The sequence below is a fragment of the Pezoporus occidentalis genome, unplaced genomic scaffold (assembly GCF_034315485.1).
Source record: "Pezoporus occidentalis ecotype Australia unplaced genomic scaffold, CSIRO_AGI_Poc_V1 ctg257, whole genome shotgun sequence".
Classification (NCBI taxonomy): domain Eukaryota; kingdom Metazoa; phylum Chordata; class Aves; order Psittaciformes; family Psittacidae; genus Pezoporus; species Pezoporus occidentalis.
This window is the reverse complement of record NW_026914469.1, coordinates 642,816-669,177: the sequence shown is the minus strand read 5'-3', so window position 1 is coordinate 669,177 and position 26,362 is coordinate 642,816. Positions and strand designations below refer to the sequence as shown.

The following is a 26,362-nucleotide window of genomic DNA, read 5'->3' as shown; positions in this document are numbered from 1 at the left end:
CTGCCATTTGATGTAGTGAAAACACATAGGCAGACTGAACTTTGGGAGTGAGAGACCTTAAAAAGTGCTGGTAAGGATAAAAAAATCATTATGTCTGGAAAAAGAAAATGTAGTGTTTTGGCATATAGACTTTTGGTAGGAATTTTAAATATCTGTTTTTTCCTCTAAAGTTTTATCTAAAAATTCTAGCGTTGACATCTTTTCTACTCCAAATTTCATAGGATATTTTTACCTTCTAGTAAATACAGTATTTCACTAATGGCTTGGAGGAGGGAGAAGGTGTGAGCTCAGTACTATTTAGGTTAGTGAGATGGTATAAAATATAAACAAAAAATTCAAAGCTGTTACATTTAGGCAGACCAATTGCAAATTAAAGATCTCCCTGCTTTGCAGGCAGGTTGGACTAGATGACATTTAAAGATCCCTTCCAAGCAAAATGATTCTATGGTTGAAATAAGTTATATTTAAATAAGCAAAAAATTAATTTCTTATAATACATTCAGGTGAACTTCCCTTTAGACTCAGTTTACCATAAAGGCAAGTTCTTGTTTAAATATCTGAACTGTGATGAGCATTTAGCTACATGTATAGCGTGACAATGAGAGCGACTGGCTCATTTGAAAGCTAGGTGACTTTTTTCAGCTATATCAGTACTTTAGTAAGGAATATTGTCTCTGTTCTTGTATCTTACCCCAGGTGTTACTACAGGGTTTTCCATGTCATGATATTTTAAGCATTTTATGAATTTGCACATCCTGTATAAATAGTATGGATAAAATTAAAATTAATTAAACCTAATAATTCCATCTACGACTGTCTCTGATTTCTAAAAGTACTCTTTTACGGCATTGTATATATTACTTAATTCACTGTTTTCTTGTACTGCATTGAGTTCCACAGAGGGATAGTACATCGACCTGGGCAGTTATGAGGAAAATTTTCGCTAAAAATGGGATTACTGGATTATTTGCTGGTAAATCTTTTTGTATCTGTAAACCAACTCAGAGTAGAGAGATCTTTTAAGTCATTAACAAGTTGCTATAGCTGTTAACATGCATAAATTATACAACATTTTGAGCTCTGGAAACACTGTGAGTTATGAAATAGTTTGCATATGTAAAGCAACAGACATGTATATATCCTGAGAGAATTCTGACAATCTCTTCATAAGTTACTAAGCTGCAGCTGTCCAAGATGGACATGATCTAGGTAAAAAACAAAGGGGCTGGGATTAACAAATAGAGCTGTATTGGCAATGAAAAATGGTGGGAAAATGTTCAGTTCAGGAAATAGGTTTTGTCAAGTTTAAGCAACTTTTTGATTTCTTAAACTGCAATTCTTGGGTGTTTCAGAAAGAATTGGTACAAAGGAAATGTAATGGAAACTGAAGTAAGGAGGTGTTTCTAGACAGAAAATTTCTTAAATGTGGTTTTTAGTCCAGTGCTAAAAATGTCAAACCAGTCATTACCATTGCATTTGCCCACCTGTATTTAGGAATAGCTAGCCTAATTTTTGTTCTTCATCTCATACTAATTTGTGTACTCAACTTTTTTTGGTTCTTTCTGTCTCAGAAACAGAGTTTAAGCTTCAGTGGTATTTTTCTGATTGTCTTTGAAGAAGATGCAGTATTGAGAACCCAAGAAGTCTGAGAATAGAATAGAGTAGAATTCACATAATAAAATACTGTTACTGGCCTGTGTGGAATACTTGGCCTAGGATAGATTCCATCCATCTATGATGCAGTGCAACTCCTTGATGTATTTAATCCTTCTTCTTGCACAGATTGATGTGAAGACTTGTCTTTTAGAGTTTCTGATAGTTTTGGCAGCCACCACCTTTTAGCCCTGGACTATATGCAGTAGTTTTTTCTACTGTTGACCAGCACAGATGTATCCCTGACCATCATAAGATATCTTGGCCATTTAACCCCTCATAGAACAGAAAAGAACCCTTCAGGAATACCTTCTGATGTCTTTTTCAAATCCTAGCATCTCTCTGAAAGCAAGTCTCTGGGCCCTACCTCATCATATGACCGAATTCCTGGTACTAACTCAAAACTTCCAGCAATAAGGTTTTCCTATTTTCCTGAGAGGTCCAACAGGAAGTTCTGTTCCTCCTTATTTTCATCATTATGGCTCAATTGTATCATGACTCTTGGCAGTGAGGAGTGATCACAGAAGTTCCTGAGACCTCGGGAGGCTTAGGAGGTTTTTTTCCACTTCATAATGAAGCTGCCCTGGGCAGAACAGGCACTCTGTGAGCAAGCAAGTGTGATATGAGAGGTAAGAAAGATGTAAGATGTAAGAAAGATGTAAGCCCCTCACTGTTACATCCTGAAACTGAGGATTTCTTTTAAATCTTAACAACTTTCAGGGAATCTTCCACTTCTGTATTTACAAAAGAAGTTTGACTCCCTTATGAGGTAATCACCAGTCATTTCAGTCATTGACGGTGCATTAAGCCACATCCCAGAATATTCTCTTGGAGAACAACATGGACTTTTTTTCACAGATTTGTAGATATTTGGCAGCAGCTATGATGGATCCTGCTAGACTTCTGTCACAGGTTTCTACTTGGCATGCTCTGACAAGCAAAACAGGAAGAGATGATTTGGTTTCCCAGAAAGTAGACTTCTTGTATTCTCATCCATTGTGTCCTCATAGCCACAGAAGGAGACTTGTGTTCCTAGTTGCCAATTGGTTACTAAAACCAAAGGTATTTTTATAGTTCAGGTATATGCTGCTCTCCCCACCCTGTGTACCGGGGTACAGACAGAGGCAGTCTGGGGTTGCTGCTGCATGTGACAGAACTGAGAGAATAAGTTTCCAGCCTCATGTGACAGTGCAAGTGAATGTTCACAGTGTGAAGGTTCAAGCTGATTAGGCATCCCCAGGAATTCTAATTACTGGTTCATATCTTCTTGTGAAAAACTACTATCATTCATCAAACAAAACCAGATCTTTACCTGTGGTGAAACTGCCTTTATTGAATACATACATTCAGGTAGTTCTACCAATAATTTACTAGCCCAAGTATCAACAGGCTAAGACCCCATATCACTTTTTAACTAGACTGGTCTTAAAGTGTTTTGTTTTCAGATATCTTTCTGTGTATGGCAACTGGCGATTAAAACTTCAACCTTGACTGTATATAAAATGCTCATAGTCACAAACTGCTCTTGGCAGCCTGTGTGCCCACCTCAGGATGCTCATCTCCCTAAGATTCCTTACTTAGCTGGTATTTGTCACTCAGCTGCCCTCCCATACCCTTCTCTTGGGCTGTAGGGTTCCCAGTCTTTCTGTCTTCAGCAAATCTGGCAGATAGGCGAGGCAGTTATCCTGTTCTGTTGAATGGCTGGGGCAATACTGTGTTGTCAGCACAAAGCTCCTTTGTAATGCACACGTGTTGTCATGAGTGACTCCAGCAGTCTGAGGGGGAAATTACAAGATACTGAGATTAAAATTATAGTGAGATAAAAGCCTGTAGTAGTTCATAATTAAACAAACAACTGCAAGAGACATTCCAAGCCCAGGATACTTAGTGTCTTGACAGCACTGCATCGGTTCCTTGGGGGTATGTGTGTGAATGGCTACACAGTTGAATGAAGACTTGCAAGACTTGCGTTCTTTGAAAGAGATGAAATTGCTGTACAGTGATGACATAGCTGGGTAATAGTGTTTGCATATTTTGGAGCACTGATGCCAGCAGAGTGCAAGGCACCACTCAGTATTGGCATTACTAGACATTTTGGATGGAATTTAGTTCACAGATTGTTACATCTGGGTATTGACACATGAGTGTAGAGATGTTCTCTCGATCAGCACTATCCCAGTTCTGTTGCCTACACATAGGTGAGGTGACTGGGGGTATTTTGCCTGGCTTCTTGCTACTTTTCCAAAGGGACACAAGTTTTCCGTAGGCCATGCATCATCCAGGCTAGCTACTTGCAGATGCCTTTGTGTTCCAAGTGAGAGTAGACAGCTGTGTGTAGACAAGTGGATTCAGCCTTATTTTCCCACCTTTAGGTAAACTTTTTAAACTCCACTGACAGGATCACAGTTAAGTGCAGCAGGAAACACTTGATGCCCACATTCTATTGTTTAACCCTGTGACCAGGATTCTTCCATGTTAGTAGAGGTGCTGTAGGTCTTAAGAGATAGTAGTAGAGGAATCACACTTTTGCTCAGCAGTTGGCTTGAAGGGCTGAGCCACTGACTACAGCAGAGGGTACAGCCCAGCACAGTATTCTAGCCTTTTCTCCCCTGGCTTTATCCAGTTCAGGGTTCACGACTTCCTGAACCTCTTGTCCCATCTGAGTGGTCACAAGCCTCTGTTTATCCCACAGGAGCAGCAGGTTTGCAGTGACAGGCAGAGGATGGGGCACACAGTCTGCCCCCCTCGAGCCATCTGAGCTGCGCTGCAGCAGGTCAAGGGGCTCTGCCTCCCTGGAGAGACAGAGGGGGCAGAGGTACAATGGACTTGAAGCTGGTGAAGGGCCTGGAGCACAAGTGAGATTGATTGATGAGGAAGGGCTGAGGGAACTGAGGTTGTTTAACCTGGAGAAGGCTGAGAGGGGACCTTACGACTCTACAACTACCTGAAAGGAGGATGGAGAGGGAAGGCGGCTGGTCTCTTCTCCCAAGTAACAAGCAATAGGACAAGAGGTAATGGCCTCAAGCTGCGCCAGGGAAGGTTTACATTAGATATTAGGAAAAAAATCTTCACCAAGGGTGTGATCAGGCATTGGAACAGGCTGTCCAGGGCAGTGGTAGAATCACTGTCCCTGGAAGTGTTCAAAAACCCTGTAGTGAGGCCCTCAGTGATATAGTTCAGCGGTGGACTTGGTAGTCCTGGTGTAATGGTTGTACTTGATGATCTTGAAGGTCTTTTCCAATCTAGGTGATTCTGATCCTGTAAGGTTACTACCATGGCAATACCTACCGTATTTTGAGGACTACAAACAGGTAGCATCCCAGTTCCACCCTGACATATTATGGTATTGGTATATTGTGACCACTAAATGGTACTACAGCTCTTCAGTCTGAAAACAAATGACAGTGAATGCTTTCCTTTTCTTTTCTGGGCAGGTATTATTGCACGGCTGTTTAAAGTTGCTCCTGCATGTGCCCTAATGATCAGCACATACGAATATGGAAAGTCTTTTTTTTTCTCATTTAAATGGAAAGATGAGCCAACATCCTTATTCTACTTCATCTGATTGTATGAAGTCAAAATACAGGGTGGAAGTTGTGCCAAATTTGAATCTGTGAAGGTATTTTCTAGAACTCCCAGTGAACGTCTGTCATTATATTTGGTAACAAATACAACTTCATTTTTAACACAAAGGATAAATTCACTTTTTTCTTAAGACTAAGAACATAATCATGACAGTCTATCAGTGAAGACTTTGTGACTTCTCTTGCCACTAGATGGAAATAGAAATGAGAAAATAAAACAGATGCTGACTGTTCTTCTGTGATGGTTAAAAGGAAAAAAAAGGAGACTGGACAGAATAATGAGGAATAATCACTGCCACTGTGTTAATATTCAGTCCAACTAAAAACTTTTGTTGGGTATGTAAAATGAGGTTTAGAAAATTGTATGATATGATTATTCTTCCATAAGGAGGTTGATACAGAATGAATTCAATAAATGTTTATTTATTTTGCTTAATGGATGTTTGATTCTGTGCATGGTTGTTAGCTGCAGCTCTGTATTTTGTGTAAATGTGTATTACAAAATAGCCCTCAGCTTCCTCTCAGGTATATTTAAAATGAAAGATGCTTTAGGTCAAACTGAAAGCAGCACACTGCTCCTTAGAAACCCCAAGAGGATGGTGAATACATTGGCAAGTGCGTGCCACAGTGGCTTTTTAGCTTAAGGCATTACTCTTAAGAACTGAAAGCTCACATGGGCACTGGAGACAAGTGCCTGTCTGGAAGAACATGCCTGTGCATGGCTTTGGGGGGTCACAGAGCTCCACAGCAGGGCCAGCCCCCATACCAGAAAGCATCTCTCACCCCCAGCTTGGGAGGGAGCACCATGTTTTGAAGGCCATCGTTCCTGGGGTGGGCAAGGATGGTTCATGCCAGTGTAACTCAGCCATACATCTGCCTGCAGGAAAGAGCACGTGGTTGCTACTGTGGCTGTTGTCTGCAACAGCATGGTACACCTGCATAGCCGGAACAGCTGCCCACAGCACTTGACCTACTGCATCAGAGCTTTCTCTGCAGGACTGTTTTTAATTATTATTATTTTTTAACTACTCTCTTTCTTTCCCCTCTTCTTCAACCACCCTCACTGCATTGCTTTTTTCATATCTTCCAGTGAAGTCGCTGAGTTTTTTCTTTTGCATATTTTCATAAGGGGTGCTGGTACAATAGCAACTTGGTGGTCAGGTCACTAAAACACCAACTTTGGGGTGTGCTTTACCCAAGAAATAGGCTTCAGTCCTATCCCCCTATGAAGAAGGTATCCCAGCATGTGTTTGGCACTGGTGAAAGTTCATCACATGCTGAAAAACGCTGCAGTTATGAAGAGGTTAGGGACAGGCTCTGGCACACGGTGCAGGCAAGAGGTCCTGCCATGGGAGGTACCTGACACTGTTCCCCTCTTGTGATTTCTCAAACTTAGTTTATACTCAAAGCTCAAAATAAGGCCCAAGAGAGAGCCAGCACTAACAGCAGGTTTTGGATCACAGTGAATGACATACAGCAGCAAACCCAAAGTCTCCCTGTCGTGCAAGACAGAATTTGCTATAATGTTAGTCATACTGTTGTTTGTCGAATGTTTTAATCACATAAAGTAAGATGAACAAAAACTAGTAACCAGCAATGATACAAAAATGTTTAATTTACATGCAACATTCATGGAAAGTCAAGGCAACAAAACATACAGTTTGGCATTTGTTTTTCAGTCTTTTTTTAAAAATGATTCATGTTCAAACTGAGAAAGACACACAAGATTATTTCCCATGCACAAATGACACCCAGGAACTACACAGAAGACTCCCAATAAATGACACATGAATTTCACACCAGTAGCTCCAAGAAAAGAGCCATCAGCAAACATGACTGAAGATCATGATCGTAGTCCCCTCCAAAATGCTGACACGGTGGGGAGTGTTGAACAGTGAACAAGACCGATCAAATCACTGTACCTTGATGCAGAACATTAACTTGTGGAATCCGGAGTCCCTCACTGTGTTTGTAGTAAAAATGCATCTCTAGTTTACAGACTGGCATTTAATACCACGACTCAACTGCCATGAAAGAACAGGTGCTTAATGTCATAACAAAACCCCAAATTTATGTGAGGTAATGGACATTCTGACAGCGTATGAAAGGATTAAATGGTCAGTTAAGTACAGAGAAATCAACCGGGTGGGTACGTGAGGGCTTGAAGGACAAGGTTTGGTGGGCTTTGCCAAGCTGCTTTAAAAAGCTGCACTGAAATGGCACCAGTCATGGTTTATCCCACCACAGCCGCTGCAACCTCCAGCACTGTGGACTAGAATTGAGATGGCTCTTGATCCTTCTCCAGCTAAATCAAACGGCGCCCGAGTCCCAGAGGTGCAGAGCCTCACACCTATACAGGCTGAACATGTCCTGTAGTTTCAGTAAAGGTAAAAATGAATCCTCTTTCAAGCCAACGCCAAGATGACCAGATTACAGTAGTAGTGCCAAGGTACCATTACAAGAGGCAAATGAACTAAAACCAAACAGAGTGTAGAGACAGAGTGTAAACACCTAAGAGTATGCAATAATTAAAAATCTGTCCTGTATTGCAGCTACTCATGTAAACAATTTATGAAACTTCTTTGGCACAAAAAAAGCATTTTCCCTAGCACTTATAAATACAACGTACTTACATGCATTGAAGTTCTGTTTAAAAAGTTACCATACTGACAAGCATTACTTGATTAGCAAAATCCATAGCGAAAGGCTCCACTGTATCTTACAAAGAATTAAGAATACAGTTTGCAAGTAAAAAATTAATTTGCAAACTTCTAAGCTGTAGGGAAATCTGGGAAGTTTGGTTCATTTAAAAAATGTCTCCCTCTTTGCTCCCCCCACCCCATCAGTAATTGAAACCAATGGCAAGGAATCTGAGAAAACTGACTTAAGGAAGCTCTGCCGCATTACCCAATCAAGAAAAATACCTATTGCACTACTACAGGAATGAGAAAAATCTTTTAACATGAGAATACTGTCATTATATTCTCTTTGCTCCCCATTTTCTACTCTCCTTGGGACCTTGCCAATAAACACACAATCCAAGCTTCCCAAGGTGCTAACTGTGCCACTGTAGTCCCCATCTTTACAGCAAGGTAACCAAGAAATTTCTCGTATGATGCTTGATTATCTAACTCGGGTCACTCAAAAGCATTTAGTGAGTTTTCTCAACATTTGTGAATTGCGAAGTATGCCTCATTTATCATATATGATCAATACATTTGTTATTCACATGCAACTTCAAGAATTAGTAAGAGTGTTTCAGTGTGATTCCTCAGTGCAATTCGGACATCTTAGTGCCATGATGCTACAGAAATAAAGTCTAACACTGAGTGAATTCGAGAAGAGCTGTTGATAGGTTAAATAAGCTATTTGAGGACCTACGCAGAGATGGAAAGCTGGGTTTTTAGGTAAAATATCTGCCTACAAAGTCTGGTGTTTAGGATCCCCTGTCTGTTCTGCAAGAGTTGATAGATATTTAAAGCACTGCAGAGAAGCACCGTGGCTAGAGCAGGGCCAGGCCATTGCAAGGAGAAACAAAGGTCTTGGCAGTTAAGTAGGGGACTGATGTCCAACTGTTTTATTTAAAAAAAGAGTCATAAGCATCAGATTATATGTCCTGTACTTGACCGAGAGCGTTAAGTAACTCCGAGTAAGTAGAAAATCTGAGAAGTCCTCTGGGGGAAGGGGGGGGGGAAGGGAATGAAAACTGACAGAATTTGTGAATTAAACAGATAGATAATCATGGAGAGAAATAATAAAGCAACTTATATGTTAACTCAGAACCAGCAGTCTTCATTGCAAGTCATTTTACAGAACATAAACCAAATGCATACAACAGAAAGCTCTTCCTTCTTGTGTGTATCTCATGATGGAGTTAAGCCTGGACTTGTCATCTCTGTTGTGGGACTTGCAAGATATTCACTTGATTTCAGACTTGTGAGAGATTTGTAGCTTGCTACTGATGTAAGAGAGCCACAAAGACCAAGCAACGATGGAGTGTCTTCCTTCCCTGTGAAGAAAAACAAGAATTAAGCTAATGATTTGCATAGGACAAGATGATCTGACCACAAAAAAGATGTGGGAGTAGAAAAAAATGGTCCACCTACATTATTATGAATTGTGCACTACTGCTTCAGCACACACATACTTCATAAATGCCATGAGAAAGACATGTACTTTGTGCCACACCTTCCCTGCTCAGGTGGCAGAGATCCCCACCTGTGCACCACAGGCTGGGCTGAGGTCAGGCTCCTACAGAAGGACATTCACAGGCTCCAGAGATGACATGAGGAACAGAAGGGTCCAATTCAAGCACCAAATGCATTATATAGAAACTGAAATGACCTTCCTAACATGTCAGCATGAAAGACCTAGTTTTAAATTTCTCATAAAGGAGTAACTGGAATCAGGATATATTTCTTTAAAAATAAACATGTCTTGTTTTCTAAACCTTGGTGAAGTGCATTAGGCTCTGACCACTGAGAAAAAGCCCTACAGTGCAGGAGTGGCAGTGCAAGTATCTGCCCTGTCATCCAAATACACTTGAGAGTTAACATTAAACATACCTATTAGGTGTAAGTCTGCACTGGACAATTTCTCTATTTTATGTCTTCCCAGAATATCCATTTCAGTTATTTTGTGCCAACTCTGCTAATAAATCACCTTATAAAGAATTTGATCTACTAGCATCACCCTATTTCATCCTCCTGGCTCACCTACAGAATAGAATATATCACCTTAAAACTAGAGAGAAAAATGATTTAAGGGTCACAGGTAGATTCTATTGATGAGCCAGTCTAACAGAATTTTTTTAAATCACATCTATGAAGTAGCATTTCTTAAAATTTGTGTTCTTGACAGGAAAGTTTTACTTATTAGAAGGATGTAAGGAAAACCCCAAACCAGCCAACCTGCATAAACCAGATGAAGAGCAGTGTAGCACTACTGGGCACAGACCTCAATTTCAAAAAATGTGAAGCTAAAAATCTGACTAGTAGTACTGAGAGTTAGACCAAAGGTATTTTAACAGCAGGATCACATGTTGTATCTTACAAAAGTATATTATGCTTAGGTACTGAACCTCACTAATTTAGAATTGAGATGTTATTCTACCTTTGAAGACCCTAAACTATTATTATCAGTGGTTTTGCCACATTTAGAGGACTTAAAGCATGATTTCAAATGGTTAATATTGCGAAAAATCAGTTGAAAGTAGATCTGCACAAGAGCTCTCATCATAACAGCCATGCTGATTGTGTTTCACTTTCTCTGAGCTCACTTGAAATAATTTAGATTTTAAGACTGCTTAGTTTTTTTAAAAAAAAAAAAGTGCTAAATTTTAAATGCTGATATTTTAAAGTTACAGTTATGAACTCCTAAGGCCCTATATTGTCAAGTCTATTTAAAGTTAACATTTGATGAGATAACAGAAAGGGTTTTTTACAACAATTTGTGTTCTGTACCCAAAATACTACTGTTTCTGAAGTCTTCCAGCATTTTTCTGCTTTTCACATTTATCCACAAGATGGAGCAGCTAAACTTTGATATGGGTGCAGATTTTGAAAGGGGGGTGTGTGTGTGTTACATTTATATACTAGCATGGACCTCTCTCCATTTTACCAGAAACACTGTCAAGCTGCATCTCCACAGATAAACGTTGAATGCAAGACGTAAGAATGTCAGTGGCAGTTATAAATCCAGTGCCTTTAATCTTTATTTTAAGAAACAAAAAAGGAAACTTAAGGAACTCAAAAGATTTGTGTTAGAACAGAAAGACAGCAGAAGATCCTCCTTGTAGCTGAGCTGTCTCTGCTTCTGTGATGGAGAGGGAAGATATGCAATGTATTTTAAGTTTAGCTTTAAATACAGCATGAAGTCTTACAGTTACTGAGGGGAAGCATCCTCATAAATCCAAACTTACTTGAAGTGTAGTCCTTAGGGAACCTGAAAAAAACTTCCATAACAATAAAACCCCATGCTGTTCAAAGCATAGTTCGTTCACACTGCAAATCATCTCACAGGGACTGAAGAGTTATGAAGAACATAACTAAAGGAAGCCACTAAACTGGCTTTGTACCTTCATTTAACAAGTTCATTCCATCCTGCTTCCCATCCTGTGAGTGACCTGGGTCCAGAGAGGACTGAGAAAGACTAACTTCTGCTGAAAGCTGGTCCAGACTTTGAAAGCTTTTCCTGCAAATAAAGTAATATTTAATAGTAACACATTTAAGAATCTAACCAGATATCCTCATTTCTCCTTTAAAAGTTGTTGGTTTTAAAAACACAAAACAAAACAAAGTAGGCAGCTCATCTCTCCTCTCTTAAAGACACTGTTTGTTTTCTCTCTAAAGCAATTATTTTCTTTTTGTTTATTTGTGGGTTTGTTGTTTTTTTTTTTTTTTCCTCCAAATTTATTTAAAGGAAGGAAATTTTTATGACAAGGAACAGAAACTGCTGTTTTTTTTTTCTTTTCCTGCCAGCTGATCCTTATATATTGTAACAGGTGGTTCCAACAGGATACGTTTCAGAGTATGCTAAGGGAAATGTGTAATTTTGAGTTTTCCCTATTCCTCTAAAGGCAAATCAAAATAAATATTCAACTTACTCATCCCATTGTTGATTGTGCTTTCTATAGAGTAGAGTGTCCAAGGCAACAGCATTGACATCCAGAGCTCCTGGGGAAGGCCACTGATTGGTGAGGTGAGTAGTTAATTCTTGTCTTGATCTCAAGTCATTATTCTTTAGCACAGTCCTGTGAATACAAAAAGCAGTAAATCTCAGTCTAATAAATGCAATTCCGTGAGGTACAGAAAGAAAAACAGGACAAAAGGTCCTGACCAAGCTGATGTTCTACTTCGAGTGACCAACAGAAAGCAATTTAATTTTTCCTAGGGGAAGCAACTTATGAAACACACGTAGAAAAGAAAGTTGAAATTAGGATCTTCCTGCAATAAAAAAGCAATTACATTCTAAAGATTCTTTCTGCCAGCGTGATGGTCATTAACAGGCTGACTATTTTGCAAACCAACTAAGCGAACGTGATGTCCTTCCCCCCATTCAATTATTTTTGCAGTTTGACCACAACCCCAGAGCCTCTCACCCCCATACTTTTACAGAATGAACTAAAACCCAAACATGTTAATTCTGTTATATGCTTCCAGATAAAATATAAGACAGTTATTCCATTTTCTACCATCCTACAGTTTCTAGTAACTTGAGTTTTTAAATTACAGACAGTTAGCTGAGTACCTTCCATAAAAACTCCAGATTAAGTTTTGCTTCATATTCCCATGAAGCAGACCAGTTTTCTGAAATTCTGGAAATGAAGAGGCTAATATGCCAATATGGAAATCATCTGCCAGAAGTCATACAGAAATATGGAAAGTACATGGTTCAGGCTCCAAGACAAGATCAGCCTTTTTCCAGTAGTACAAGGCAACCTCCAACCTACCCTTTTACTGCTGTAACTCTAAAAAACAAAAGTAGTATTCATTGATAACTCCTAAATCCTCCAGTCCATGAAATACTAGGCAATCATTAAATGCTACTTTACAACACGTTTGACTGTCTCTGGCCAGAAGCAAATAGCTAGCGTTACGTATGCCTGCACTGAATTTACTCAGGAGGTCAAAGCCAAATGCCATGTAGTCATCTGAAATGCCAAACTGAGTAGCAAATTAGGTAACTACACATGCATTGATGTGAATTAACAAATAACACTGTCAACAGGTCTATTTTTTACAATGCAGGTTTTGTTCTGCTGGTATTTGAACTGTTTAGACAAGAATCTTATTAGGTAAGGGCACGTAACACCACTCAGAGAGCCAGAATTTCCCATGAAACAAGGTAAGACAATACTGAGTTCAGCAAGGACTTTTTAGTAGCTGAGTTTGGGAGAGGAGACAGATAAACAGCAATTTTGCAATAGGAGGTGGTGAAGCACCACACCAAACAAGACTGTTTGCAAGGAGCTTTTCTCAAGCTGAAGAATCCCCCCACTGTTCATGAAAATAAAAACTTTTCTACCTGGGGATCTCCCTCCTCCACTCTCAGGGGTCTAGAGGAATAAGCACTTTGGTAACCCAAAGCTCTCAATAATTTTAAGTATCCTGTATGGTATTCACTTCGCCATGTAATTCCCCTAATCCCACGGGGTACATCAAGCATTAAAAGTATATTAAAGGCTTGCTGATTTAAGGAATCTGGAGCAGTGACCTAGCAAGTTCTTACAATGTTAGTCAGTTACACTGCATCACCTTCTTATTCAGGGGGACTTCTTTTATGCTTTCATAGAAGCTTTGTCACAGGACACAGTTTGTATTAGCAACAGTAACTACATGCAAATTCATACATTTACAACACAAGTGTGAATTCCTGTTTGGACAATTCCTGTTTGTTATCACCACAAAGTTCAGCAGTATTTAATTTAAATAAATTAATGATTTAAATAAATATTTATTAATTAAACATGCTGAGCAAAGACAAAAACTCCACACATCTACAGACAAGTTGCTAATATTGAAATTTTGTCATTTCACATAGGTTTCTATGTTGAGGATTTTCCCACAAATCCTTATGCTATAGTAACCTGGAATTTCAGCCTGTGTAGAAAAAGAAGTTTTGACACAGAGACTAGCCAAACTGCTTCAGAGATTTTAGCATAACAACATACGAAGGCAGTTTGAGCAGATCAATACTTAAAGCACTCCACTATGCTCAGGAAGAAAACCATGCATCAAGGAGGATACAGAAGTAACTGCTCTCTTGAAAACTTTTATGCTTTTACTTTGAATCTTTAAAAACACAGGAAAATAACTTTAAATATATAAAATCAGCCCAAACACAGCAGTGAGTATATATATAAAAAAATAAATACTAGAATAGACAACAGAAAGTTAGACAAAAATATTCACAGCAGGTGCTGGTAGTTACCACCTATTTTATCAGCCTTGTAGATTGTTTAGCTGTTTGCCCTCCTGCAGCCATTTTTAAAGTATCATGAGATTTTACTGCAGCAAAGACTTATTAAAGGTACTGCTTGTGGACAGCAATTCTCCCAAGATAAACAAAGGCAGTATCAGTTTCTGCAGATCAACCAGACTTATTTTAACAAGGTATTAAACTGCACAGAATCATAATCAAAAATCACGATCAAAACCCCACTCATTCAGGTTGGAAAAGACCCTGAAGATCACAGAGTCCAACCATTACCCCAGCACTGCCAAGCCCTCCACGGAACCATGTCCCTAAGTGCCACATCTACACAGCATACATCGTCCTCGCAATCTTAATCACCATGTGGCAAAAATGATCCTGCCATAAATACTCAAAATTAGGAAGAGGAAATGAGATGAAGACAAAAGCATTTACTATAGAAAGAAGTTACAGAGGAAGGAAATAGGATCAAGTTTTAATAGAAAACAAGCATACAAGTTTCAAAACACTCGGTGTGAAAAAATGCTGCACAAGATAACCGAGTGCTGTCCTGCTTAGTCAGACAGGAAACAGGAGCTCTGTCTAGCAGTTAAAAGCTCTCAAAAGACAATTCATTTTGTCTAAGGCAGACTGAATTTCTACAGAAGGACTCTTGCTCCTCAGAATGCAAACACTGTAACCAGTGCTGGTCATCTCTAGGCTGTGATAATGAGGGGTTTGAAGTAGGACTTTTTCTTAGTGATCACAGTGAGTGCAATGAAGATTATGAGCTTTCCTCTAGATGTTTACTGTCAGGCTGCTTAACGAAAAGAAAAATATTACTATTAATAAACTTATTTATCTGCTAGTATAGGAAAATATATAAAATCTTTCAAAGGAAAAAATAGAGTAAAAGTCTTCCCAGAGCAAAAGGAAGAACTGAAGAACTGGTGAGGAGGTACAAATGGGAAATAGGGTATCTGCGAAATTTAAAAAATTCACAAAATATTCAAGAATAAAATGTAAAATGAGTATTTTCTGTTATTTACACATACATAAGGGAACTGCTGAACAGTTTGAGCTAGGACTCATAAGTGTTACCAAAAATGCACATAAAAATAGTGTGGCATAACATGCAAACTTCTATGTAAAATGCTGGTCTGTAGTAAAACACAGTGAACCAGAATGGCCTATGTACAAACAGAATTTTCTATTGTGTCTGTTCCCAAGAACAAACTGCTAGTGAGAAACACCAACTGAAAACCAGAATCACCTTAACGCCTGCAGACCAAGAGTCAAAGGCTAGATTTTATGGAGGATATTACCTTATAACTTATAAGCATAATTTATATGGAACAAAAACCATAATACATCATAAGGCTAATACTGAACATCATAATAATGCAGTTCTGTTTTAAAATAAAATTTAAGAAAATATTGTTCTGTTCAGCTTGGAGAAGAGAAGGCTGCATGGAGACCTCATAGCAGCCTTCCAGTATCCTAAGGGGGGCTATAGGTATGCTGGGGAAGGACTCTTCACTAGGGACTGTAGTGACAGGACAAGGGGTAAGGGGTTAAAACCTAAACAGGGGAAGTTTAGACTGGATATAAGGAGGAAGTTCTTTACTGTTAGGGTGGTGAGGCACTGGAATGGGTTGCCCAGGGAAGTTGTGAATGCTCCATCCCTGGTGGTGCCCAAGGCCAGGCTGAACAAAGCCTTGGGTGACATGGTTTAGTGGAAGGTGTCCCTGTCCAATGCAGGAGGATTGGAACTAGATGATCTTAAGGTCCATTCCAACCCTAACTATTCTATGATTTTTTTGTTCTCTACATCAGGAACTGCTACATAAGTTGAGCTCCTTTTAGAAAGCAATGAGAAGTATTCAGTAAAAACATCTTGCTAATGAATTCCTACCTGTGGATGGATTTTTAGCAAAGAATGGCCACATTCTCAAGTCAGCAAGTGCCTACGTGGAGCTTGACATGAACCAAGGATGAAGGAAGATGTGGGTAAAGAAGCAAAAGTAGCAGTAGCAAAAGTAGCAGTGCAAGCAAGATAAGAAGAAACTGGACTGTGCTAAGATACAAAATAGTGGACTGTTAGCAAATATTAAAGGTTAAGTTCTCATACGCTTATTGTTACTAGTTGCTGTGTGCTGCAGGAATATGTATCAAAGCATAGTATACTGAGCTATTGTATATGTATTCAATCATCATACAACAAGCTATTGGACATGTATCTAATTATACTACTGCGAGCTATTGATGATGTATCCAAATATTATACAGTGAGCTATTGTAAATGTAACCGTAGTTGCAGTGTATTACAAGAAAATGTATCCGATTATAATACGGCAAGCTATTGTAAGCCAAGGCAGAGAAACAGGATTGACACGCTATAATAAACGGCTTTGGTCTGATCATATTGATCTCTGACTGAGTCCATAATTTTTCTGCGGCCTTTCTGCGGCACCTACCTATTACAACAGAATACCGATGATTCATTAGGTAATCAACACTAACATATTCCCAAATTAGTAATAAGCGTCTGCTTGAAGTGCAGATACATATGCTCCCTCCATGCCTGTAAATTTGCTTACTTTTATTAAAGAATAACAGCAACAGCCAGAGTATTAACATCAGGCTTACACAGCTACTCCAGGAAACCCCTCTGTGTGCTTTTGACTTCCAGTCCTTTAATTGCATATTTAAGAAGCAGGGGAAAGTGAGATTAGTGAAGTCTCATCATAAACATCCTTCCCCACTAGTGTTCACCAGGCCTGCCTTTGTCAGGTACTCTACAGCGTAGTAACGTGCTGATTTCCCCAACTTTTACTATTTTAAGTTGTTTATTCAATGATTTATTATTTTAGGATTATTTATTAAGCATAAGCAGAATATCGTTATGTATGGTACACATATAATAATAAAATGCAATTGACAAATTACTGCTCATTTCCATCCCTGCTCCGCAGTATGCTGCCTTTTCAGTTGTTCTGGTACAATCACAGAAGACCCACCCTCAAAATGGATCACTGAAATGGTGAATTTTTTAGTTTCTGTTTTCAAAGAAGCTGGGTTTTTTTAAATGTAATGTACAAGGTAACCCTGCAAACTGTTGGGTTTGCACTAACATGGCTTTGGGCAGCTCAGCTACCTCTCAAAAGGATAAAGAAATTACTCCTTTGATTTAACACATCTAAGATTTCTGCATCTTGAAAGTGTGACCTGACTTGATTCACTCGTTCTTGTGTGCAAAACAGAAATGACATAAACAGATGATTATCTTTGGTCACTTACTATACTATATTACATCTGGGAATTTAATAAATAAGTAAAAATTGATCTCACATTTAATACAAGCTAAAATGGAAAAGCCTTATCTTGGTAACCTCATAAAATTTCCTGTCTCGTTTCAGCTAGACTGGATTTCCAGTTTCTCCTGGATCAAGTCTAGGTTCGTACCATTGGAAGCCTATTCTGAAAGGCCCATTTACACAGATTTTTTGTTCAATAAAATGTCAGTTCCGTTTCCAATTATACCTATGAAAAACCAGTAACTTCTTACCTGCAAGTTTAATTTCTCCAAATCCAGAAAATGCCAGTCCAGTTGGCAATTTGCCCTCCTACCAGCAGATGAAGACAGGAAATAAACCAAACAGACTAATTCCCTAAGAAAGGGAATCATATCAGATGAATGCTCCAGTTCAAGAACTACCTGAGTAGTGAAAAGTGAAAATAAAAGCTTAAAAAAATAAAAACATTTGAATAACAAAGAACAAGCTTTAAAAACCTTTGTTTAGGACAAAAAATATGGAATGCAAACTGAAATATATAGCATACATGAATATAACTAAAACCTGTAAGAGCAACTCTAAAACAAAAGGGAACTCTCAAACTGTCAGTGCTGTATCAAGACAGTGAGTTGTCTGGACTGGTACGTCATTGGACTTTGAGAAATTAGATCAGCAGGTATGAAAATTAGCTACTTACCAGTAGATTTTGATGCTGCAATGTACCACCTCTCTCAGGTTTGTGCCCTGCGCACAGACACAGTATTCCCCAAATCAGATGCCAGAGCAGTTAAATCCCAGCAGACTTTCTAATGGCAGCTGCTGCAGTGAGAAAAAGCAGGCATGTCCTATCGCACCACATTTTCTTACTGTTTTGGACTGGCTAACAGATCTTCATGTGTCACAGTAACAGGACTAGTTGTGCCACAGAACAGATGCTGCATTGCGTTGAGGCCCTCAGATGTTCAACACTCATTATTTTGAAAGGCCTTACTTACCCCTGCTCCCAACCTTATAATTCTACATTGGATAAAAATACTGGAATCTGGAATGCATTAATTATTTATGTCCGGTAACTTAAAAGTTTCTGTGTTTGCTACCTCTATGCAATGCCTTCACCCATAGAAGTGCAGCCATGGAAGAAGAGAAAGAATGCCACTAAGAAAACAGCTTCTAGTATCACACATCAGAGGTTCAAAGAAGGGGACACTGCCATGCTAATATCATTAGGTATGCAAAATGGTCCCTACAATTCTCTAATCCAGAATAAGGTATTAAAGTCCTGATTAAGGTATTAAAACATGAGGGTTTAAAAATAAATCCCTTTCTATCTACTGCATTTTGCAAAGTATGTCCTTCTCTTCAGGCTGTTATTCAGAAATGTTTGGCTTCCTGTTGCACAATAAACCCATGCAGTCCCTCTGGATTCTAAGAATAGCATGTCCTCCACCATGTTGGAAGCTTGGTTGCAATTTTGTTTAGTTCTGCGTATTTCTTTGCTGGGCCTCACTCTGTACACTCTACTCTGAATTGCAGGAGTCTGCCCATGTACTATGCCGAGATGAACTTTTCTTAGCTATACCTTTAAGCAAAGGGAAAATTCCTACTACTCTACAGGCTTCCACTGCACTGAAAACAGAACTTCCCTTCCTGCTGTCTATGCACACCTCTGTAAACAGAACAGGGGTACAGTATTGCAGCAAACTTCAAAAGAAAGAATTCCACAAAACCAAAATCCAAAACACTGTCTGAACAAAAGTTTTACCATCTACCAAAAGCTGCACTGTATTTTCTACACTGTTAAAAAAAAAATAATGTGCCGACAAGTTGAGAAAAGGAGCCGAGAACAGACCAGACTGCAGTACTAAGGATTTAAAACTGCTGCTGCAAATTTGGGCGAGATAGAGGATATACAGGAAGCATTACAAATAAAAGCGTAGCTAATGTGAATTATGGTTTGATAGCAAGGATCCATGAAAGCTTTCAAAGGAAACAAGGATTGGCATTCTCAATTTTTTACATTGTAGGAAAGAAAATCGCCAAGACCGAAGACTACATTTTAATCTCCTGCTTCCTTTCAGTGAGAAAATAAAGGAGCTACAACAAATTGGATTTAATGTACTGATGCAGTTGAGGAATTCAGTTTCTTAAGAAAAAAAAGCCTTACAAGCACACTATCTTAAAAAGAAGGCAAGAGTACTAAAAAAGCTATCCAGACTTCCTGTTTCTCCAGATGATTTTGGTTTTGAGTGAGGATTGCAAAGCTGAGCAACCCAGACTGAAAGTTCTACTTGTCTGGAAGGCAGGATACATTAGCCTGAGCCCAGTGCAGTGCTAACAGGGCAAAATAGCCTTCTGGACAGTTTACTCGAACAGTCAATGCCTGAGAGTGAGGCATGAGTGACAAGCTGTGTACAGCTCATGAGTGGAAACACACGCAGAACACTTGCTGTAATTAAAGTGTCACAGAAACAAACAGTCTCTCAGGGTTGCAACTAAATTGTCATTTCCTGTGATTACAAAGACATCTGTATTATCCAGACAGGAACTGCAGTATTGCTGGATCTGACAGCTATATTAAAATATGAAGAATGGGAGACTACAAGCACTGTTTAGGGCTTGAAAACATTGACCAATTCTGAAGAAACAGCCAGACAAATTAAATATATCTAGCTTTAAGATTTGCTAAAACATACAAAAAATTCTTAATTACACAGACAAGCTTAATACCATGTAAGACCATGAGTGTCCCTGCAATTTAATTTGAGTCTTATTTGTGCCATAACCAAAGACAGAATTCCAAACACAGAAGAGTTCTTGACTTTTCTTTCCTCCACAGAATACCAGGACAAGACAGGGATATAGGAGGGAGATAAAAAAACAGAGCAGCATAAAACATAGCATAGCCACTGAATTTAAGAAATAAATTTTCAATACATGTGATAAATTAAATAAAAATAAAAAATTAAACTATTGCACCAGCTGGGACAAAGGGACTGTACCCTCTTAACACCAGGCACACCAGCCTGGAAACCTGAAAAATACCTTACGAGGAAACCCATGTTGGAACACATTATGTTAAAGTGATTAGCTTTTATGACATCAGTGAGTCACTATGCAGGAAATGATTCAGTATTCAGAAAATTGATGGGAACTCTCTTGTAACCATACATCAATATTTAACATATATAAATATCAATCTCAAATGCAGAATCTGAACTGTAAAGTAACAAAGATCAGCAGTCTGCCTTAGACATAGGCAGTGTATAAGGCAAAAGAAAGAGTAAGAACCACTCTAGAGCGGGGGTGGGGGGAAAGTCTGCTTAAGCTGAGATAGAGTTTAACACAAGGATGTTCTGGGCAAACAGTTCCAGATTTTGCCCAGTCACTTCTTTGCCTGAGCTAACTTCAACACAGTGGTCTCCAAAGTGGGGTGCGTACAACAATCCTTTGGGGTATGGGAAGAAAATACTTTTCGGACTGTTAATGAAAAGAAAGTGTATACTTCATCTTTGTCTCACCCTTTTTAATTCCTATTTTTGTGTATGTTTGTAATGTACATATTAGTACAGTAGTACATGTGTAGAATTTATAAATAAATAAATATCCCGATATTGGGAGAGTGCTCATAGTTTTTTACTGATAGGGTGCACGATCAAACATCTCACTGCCCCAAGACACATTCAGTATTCTTTGCAGGATCTCAGAGAACAAAGAAATGTCTGCCTTCGTGAGTTTTGAGTACTCCAGCATTGAGCTCCTTGATGATTTGGGATCCCTCTCCCATCATGTTTTGAATGATACTGGAATTCAAACTGTCTTCTTCAGTTAGACACGCCATGAATGACACACTTCTTTTGACTGTCCCCCTCTGAGCTGTTATTTTTAAGAACTTCAGAGCTGTTAATTTTAACCACTTTAAGGCCTTAAGTGCCCTACCCTCACTATAAAAATGCACTATTTCTGTAGAAGAGCACAGCCAAAAGCACTGTCCTCTAATGTTCAACTACAACAAATCCCAGGGAAAAACATGTCCCAGTGACAGCAAACACTTCTGACAAAAGCAAATGAAGGCCAGAATACACCTTGTCATTACTACAATCGACGCTTATCACTAGGCAATCACTTCATCTGGAGATACTGAGTGTGGTACAGAACAAGCTGTTCTTAGAATAGACCAGAATAGTTCCAGGTGGAAGAGATTTCAAGTAATGATCTAGTCCAACTGCCTGATCACTTCAGGGCTGATCAAAAGTTAAAGCATATTATAAAGAGCATTGTCCAAATGACTCTTAAAACGCTGACAGGTACGGAGCATTGACCACCTTTCTGGAAAGCCTGTTCCAGTGTCTGACTACCCTTTCGGTACAGAAATGTTTTCTAATAACTAGTCTGAAACCTCTTGATCAGCTGTGCATTAGTTTAAACATATCTGACTGATGATCAGGTGGTCTACTGCAGTTTCACTTTCCTAATCACATTTGCCACCAGACACCTGCCAGCAAAGTGAAACATCCAATTCCCAGATGAGTGGGCATATTCCTAAGAAATCCAATCAAATTGACACACACAAGAAAAAGTTACTTTCTGGTGAATAACTATTTTGATCATAGATTTTTCAGCTTCACGCTTGTTCATTGTAATTTGGGTACTCCAAACTGTGAGACAAAGTTAAGAATGCTGAAAATTGTAGAACATTCAGTTCGGCATAACAACTGTAAACCAAAATTACTTCTAAATTTCTCCAATCTCCTATATCCACATTTATTTCATCCTTTACAGCAAACTGCCTTATTAAATGTGAATATGGAAAAGTTTCTCTGTAAGTTATTTAAAATCCATTAAGATCATATGTAAAACATTTTGCAGGCCTGTGAAATACCATTTGAAAGCGTCAACAAACACTAAACACAAGTTTGAAAAGGTAGACCTTGCTACCTTAACAACAGCCAGTGGAATAGAAAAGCATCATTGAAAAGGAAATATAGAATGTTTATTTAAAATAGTTTCCATTACACAGCAAATGATCCTAAATCAGATCTCAAAGTGTTTTACAAACAGTAATGTAGTATGCCTCAGGCAGAATTATAATCCCAAATTTGCTCTTACCTGCTAATAAAGAATTCAAACAGATTACAGCACATATTCACTACTCCAAAATGCTACTAACAGTAGGAGAGCAAAACACTAAAATTTGGAATTATGTGAACACTATTCTAAAACAGCTCAGAAATAAAAAGCAATTTGGCCAAAAAAGCAATTGGCCAAAACATTACAGGCACATAAGTGATACAACATGTTCTGCTGCCAGGTCATCCTGGGTCAGAATAAAAGATATGAAAAAACAAGAAAAGTCGGAAAGAGTGATTAAAAGATGTTAATTATGACTGGTGTTAACAATCGGAAACCTGCTAGTAGGAATATTTCTTCCCTTCTCTCTCCCCAGTAAGGAGCTACGAGTTTCTAACACACTTTAAGAGTTCGTCTGACAGGCACACTATACTCACAGCGATAACAATGCAAAATCATACCTCTCACTCCAACTACCTAGTGTAGTCCAAGCTCCTGACTGCAGTTTCTCACAAACAGCTATATAAGAACACACTATCAAGATACAACAGAAACTGCTTCATACTTGAGCCTTCACATAAGAAAGCAAACAAAAATCAAACCCCAAAGACTTGAGATTTTTTAGAACAGTCTGACTGCATATAGCTTGGCTAAAAATTAACAGCAGGTCTGTTCAATAATTCCAAGTAACAGAGTGGGTTTAAAAGAGCTCATACCTTCCCTCCACTTCCCCCAGATAATAAGGGAGGCCAAAGAAGTAGAACATGAATCATTAGCTATATCAGCAAATTCAGAAAAGAAATCAGTGACAGGTATCCCTCAAAATCTTGCAGGCAATCATAAAAAAAAACAAAAAAACAACCAAACATCTTTTCTTCTTCCTCAACTCTGAAATTGTCAAAAATAAAGTGCAAATGCTGCGTTCCTGAGGAGTTTCATAAAATCCATTCCAAGTACTGGCAATAAAATGATCTACTGCAAGACAGAAAAGCCTGTATTGCTTCAAAGGCCACAGACTACTTCCATTTTACTTCAGGGCTCAGACACATACAAATTACTCCAAATATAAGGTAATTTATCTTATATTTGTTATGAACAGAACATACACTTACTGCAGATGCATACTGTAGCAGTCTCATGGCAACCTGTCACCACACAGTAGGTCTTCCATCTATCTGGATCTTTAGACATTACAAGGGAGTATCTCTGCAAAAGGACAGTACCTTCCTATCCAACAGACAGGAACAGGAGGATAACTATCTAAGGAACTAGATGATCTTAAGATCTTTCCAACCCTAACTATTCTGTGATTCTATGATCACAAGATACTGGAATATTTATCATATTAGTCATGATGTACACTATTAAAAAATTAAGCCTTCTCCTGTTGTTTTAGCATTTTGGCTTGCATTGAAGAAACAGTGAGTAGGAAACTGCATAATCAGTTTGAATATTTTTAAGACCAGATTACTTTCTACTGAGTCTGAGCCACGTGCAAATAAAATAGAATCTATGCAAACAAAATAAATATTTCTTTAACCTTTCCTGCCTAACATTTTAAAAATAGTGCTCAAAAGGAAGCTGCTTCCATTTTTAAAGGGTAGCCTTAAAGGCGGAATAAAAAATATTTATAAAAATGTGTTAAAAATTTAAGCAAGTTTATTGTAAGCTATTTCAGATTAAAAAATTTAAGTTTATCTTAAAATTATTCTAAGCAGTTTTCAGGGGAGCCATTTCTGAAGACTTTAAGACTTGTCATGGAGAAAAAAAAAGCTAAAACACATCCATTCCTTTAAGAAGTTTCATTCATTTCTACAGGACCACAAGTTCTTTGTATTGTATAGTAAAATAAGTTAAATAATTTAACTAATACTGCTCTAACAATGTTTCTCCATTCTACTAACTTACAACTGGTCTTGCAGTTCCACAATTATATATTCCAGCTGTTCCTTCTCCATTTTATGGGCTAGGTCCATATCTTCAATTCTTTGTAACAGCAGTTTATTCTGTGAGACAGATTCAGATAGCTGGTTTTCTCTGAGTCGTACCAATTCTTCAAGGTAACCCTGGAAATACAAGCGTTAGAAAGCTTTAAGGAACACACTGTCAAAAAAACCTTTTCATTATGTTCGTTCACATTTTTCTGGTTTAAGATGTATACAGTTCTACTTTGGTTTTGTTGTAGACTGGGGTTTTCTTTTAATCTTTACACAGACTAATAAACTGACTAAAGGTTAGTATGATGTTTCCTAATAAGTACCAAGAAAATCATGTACTTATTTATACTGCTGCAGAGGAATAGAATAATGGATGGAACAATGAGACAAGAATGCCACCAGCACGAAATATTAACTCATTTTTCAAAACCAACATAGAACAGTCACTAGTACAAGAAAAAGATCAGAACTGTAGGTCTCAACAGATACAGGATGTTAGATATTACCTAAGAAGAACAAGAGTAGAATGCACCTATATGGATCTGTATAGTTAATGAAAGGGAAACAATTATTATTACAAAATATCCAATGTTACTTTGAAATTTCTTTGAAAATTGCAATACCACATCACACACACAGATGACATGGAAGGTTACTGAAATAAATATTCATCTTCAGCTGACACCATAAAAGATACTGTACAGTTCTTATCACACTTCAACTAGTTAGTCTTTTACAAAAATCCACAACGTCTTTTAATAGCAGCTGTGATGGCACAGTGGTCACAAAGTATGTTCACAAATTACACACCTCATTACAATATTAAGTAGCTATTTATTTTTCTTGTTCAAGTCCCAGGACATCACATGCTAGTAACTTCTTATCAATTCTGAATTAAACCTGGATACAGTAAGTCTATAATGAATAAAATTTAGCAAATTCCTTGAAGTCCAAGGCAAAATAAGTAATTAGAATCACAGAACCACAGAACCATAGAATAGTTAGGGTTGGAAAAGACCTTAAGATCATCTAGTTCCAACCCCCTGCATTGGACAGGGACACCTCACACTAAACCATGTCACCCAAGGCTCCTTCCAACCTGGCCTTGAACACCGCCAGGGATGGAACATTCACAGCTTCCCTGGGCAACCCATTCTACTGCCTCACCACCCTAACAGGAAAGAACTTCTTCCTTATATCCAATCTAAATTTCCCCTGTTTAAGTTTGAACCCATTACCCTTTGTCCTATCACCACAGTTCCTAATGAAGAGTCCCTCCCCAGCATCCTTATAGGCTCCCTTTAGATACTGGAAGGCTGCTATGAGGTCTCCACGCAGCCTTCTCTTCTCCAGGCTGAACAGCCCCAACTTTCTCAGCCCGTTTTCATAGGGGAGGTGCTCCAGTCCCCTGGTCATCCTCATGGCCCTTTCTCTGGACTTGTTCCAACAGTTCCATGTCCTTCTTATGTTGAGGACACCAGAACTGCACACAATACTCCAAGTGAGGTCTCACGAGAGTGGAGAAGAGGGGCAGGATCACCTCCTTCGACCTGCTAGTCATGCTCCTTTTGATGCAGCCCAGGATATGGTTGGCTTTCTGGGCTGCGAGCACACACTGCCAGCTCATGTTAATTTTCTTATTGACCAACACCCCCAAGTCCTTCTCTGCAGGGCTGCCATTCTTTCATAGGTGCACATATTAAAAAAAAAAAAAAAGTAATTGTAAAAGGTAGTTTTCATAGACGCAGAACAGGTGTAGTCCTGTTGAGCAAGCACAGAGGTTTCACTGAGCTGGTAGCAAGATACTACTAATTGAATGCATCACCACAAAGACTATTAAGGGTATAGAGCATCTCTCATATGAGAGGAGGCAGAAAGAGCTGGGATTACTCAATCCTGGGCTGGTGAGAAG

The 26,362-nt window shown here is 38.7% G+C and overlaps 1 protein-coding gene and 2 long non-coding RNA genes across 5 annotated transcripts in view; 2 read left to right on the top strand and 1 right to left on the bottom strand.

Annotated features, from left to right (window-relative positions):
* LOC134166224 (uncharacterized) lies at positions 1–5,673 on the top strand. The gene is made up of 3 exons (XR_009965802.1): positions 1–70; positions 893–973; positions 5,088–5,673. It is a non-coding gene; the product is annotated as an uncharacterized LOC134166224 (long non-coding RNA).
* A 3,265-nt stretch (positions 5,674–8,938) lies between these two features.
* The window catches only part of RUNDC3B (RUN domain containing 3B), a 54,219-nt gene continuing 36,795 nt past the window's right edge, over positions 8,939–26,362 (bottom strand). For all 3 annotated transcript variants that reach the window (XM_062623668.1, XM_062623667.1, XM_062623669.1), the window contains 4 exons: positions 24,422–24,579; positions 11,842–11,988; positions 11,314–11,429; positions 8,939–9,246 (listed from right to left, as the gene is read on the bottom strand). In XM_062623668.1, coding sequence (XP_062479652.1) covers positions 9,101–9,246; positions 11,314–11,429; positions 11,842–11,988; positions 24,422–24,579 — 567 coding nt within the window. In that variant the 3' untranslated portion in view covers positions 8,939–9,100. The remainder of the gene's footprint in view (positions 9,247–11,313; positions 11,430–11,841; positions 11,989–24,421; positions 24,580–26,362) is intronic.
* LOC134166225 (uncharacterized) lies at positions 12,458–20,308 on the top strand. Its single transcript, XR_009965804.1, has 4 exons — positions 12,458–13,082; positions 13,779–13,988; positions 17,570–18,673; positions 18,810–20,308. It is a non-coding gene; the product is annotated as an uncharacterized LOC134166225 (long non-coding RNA).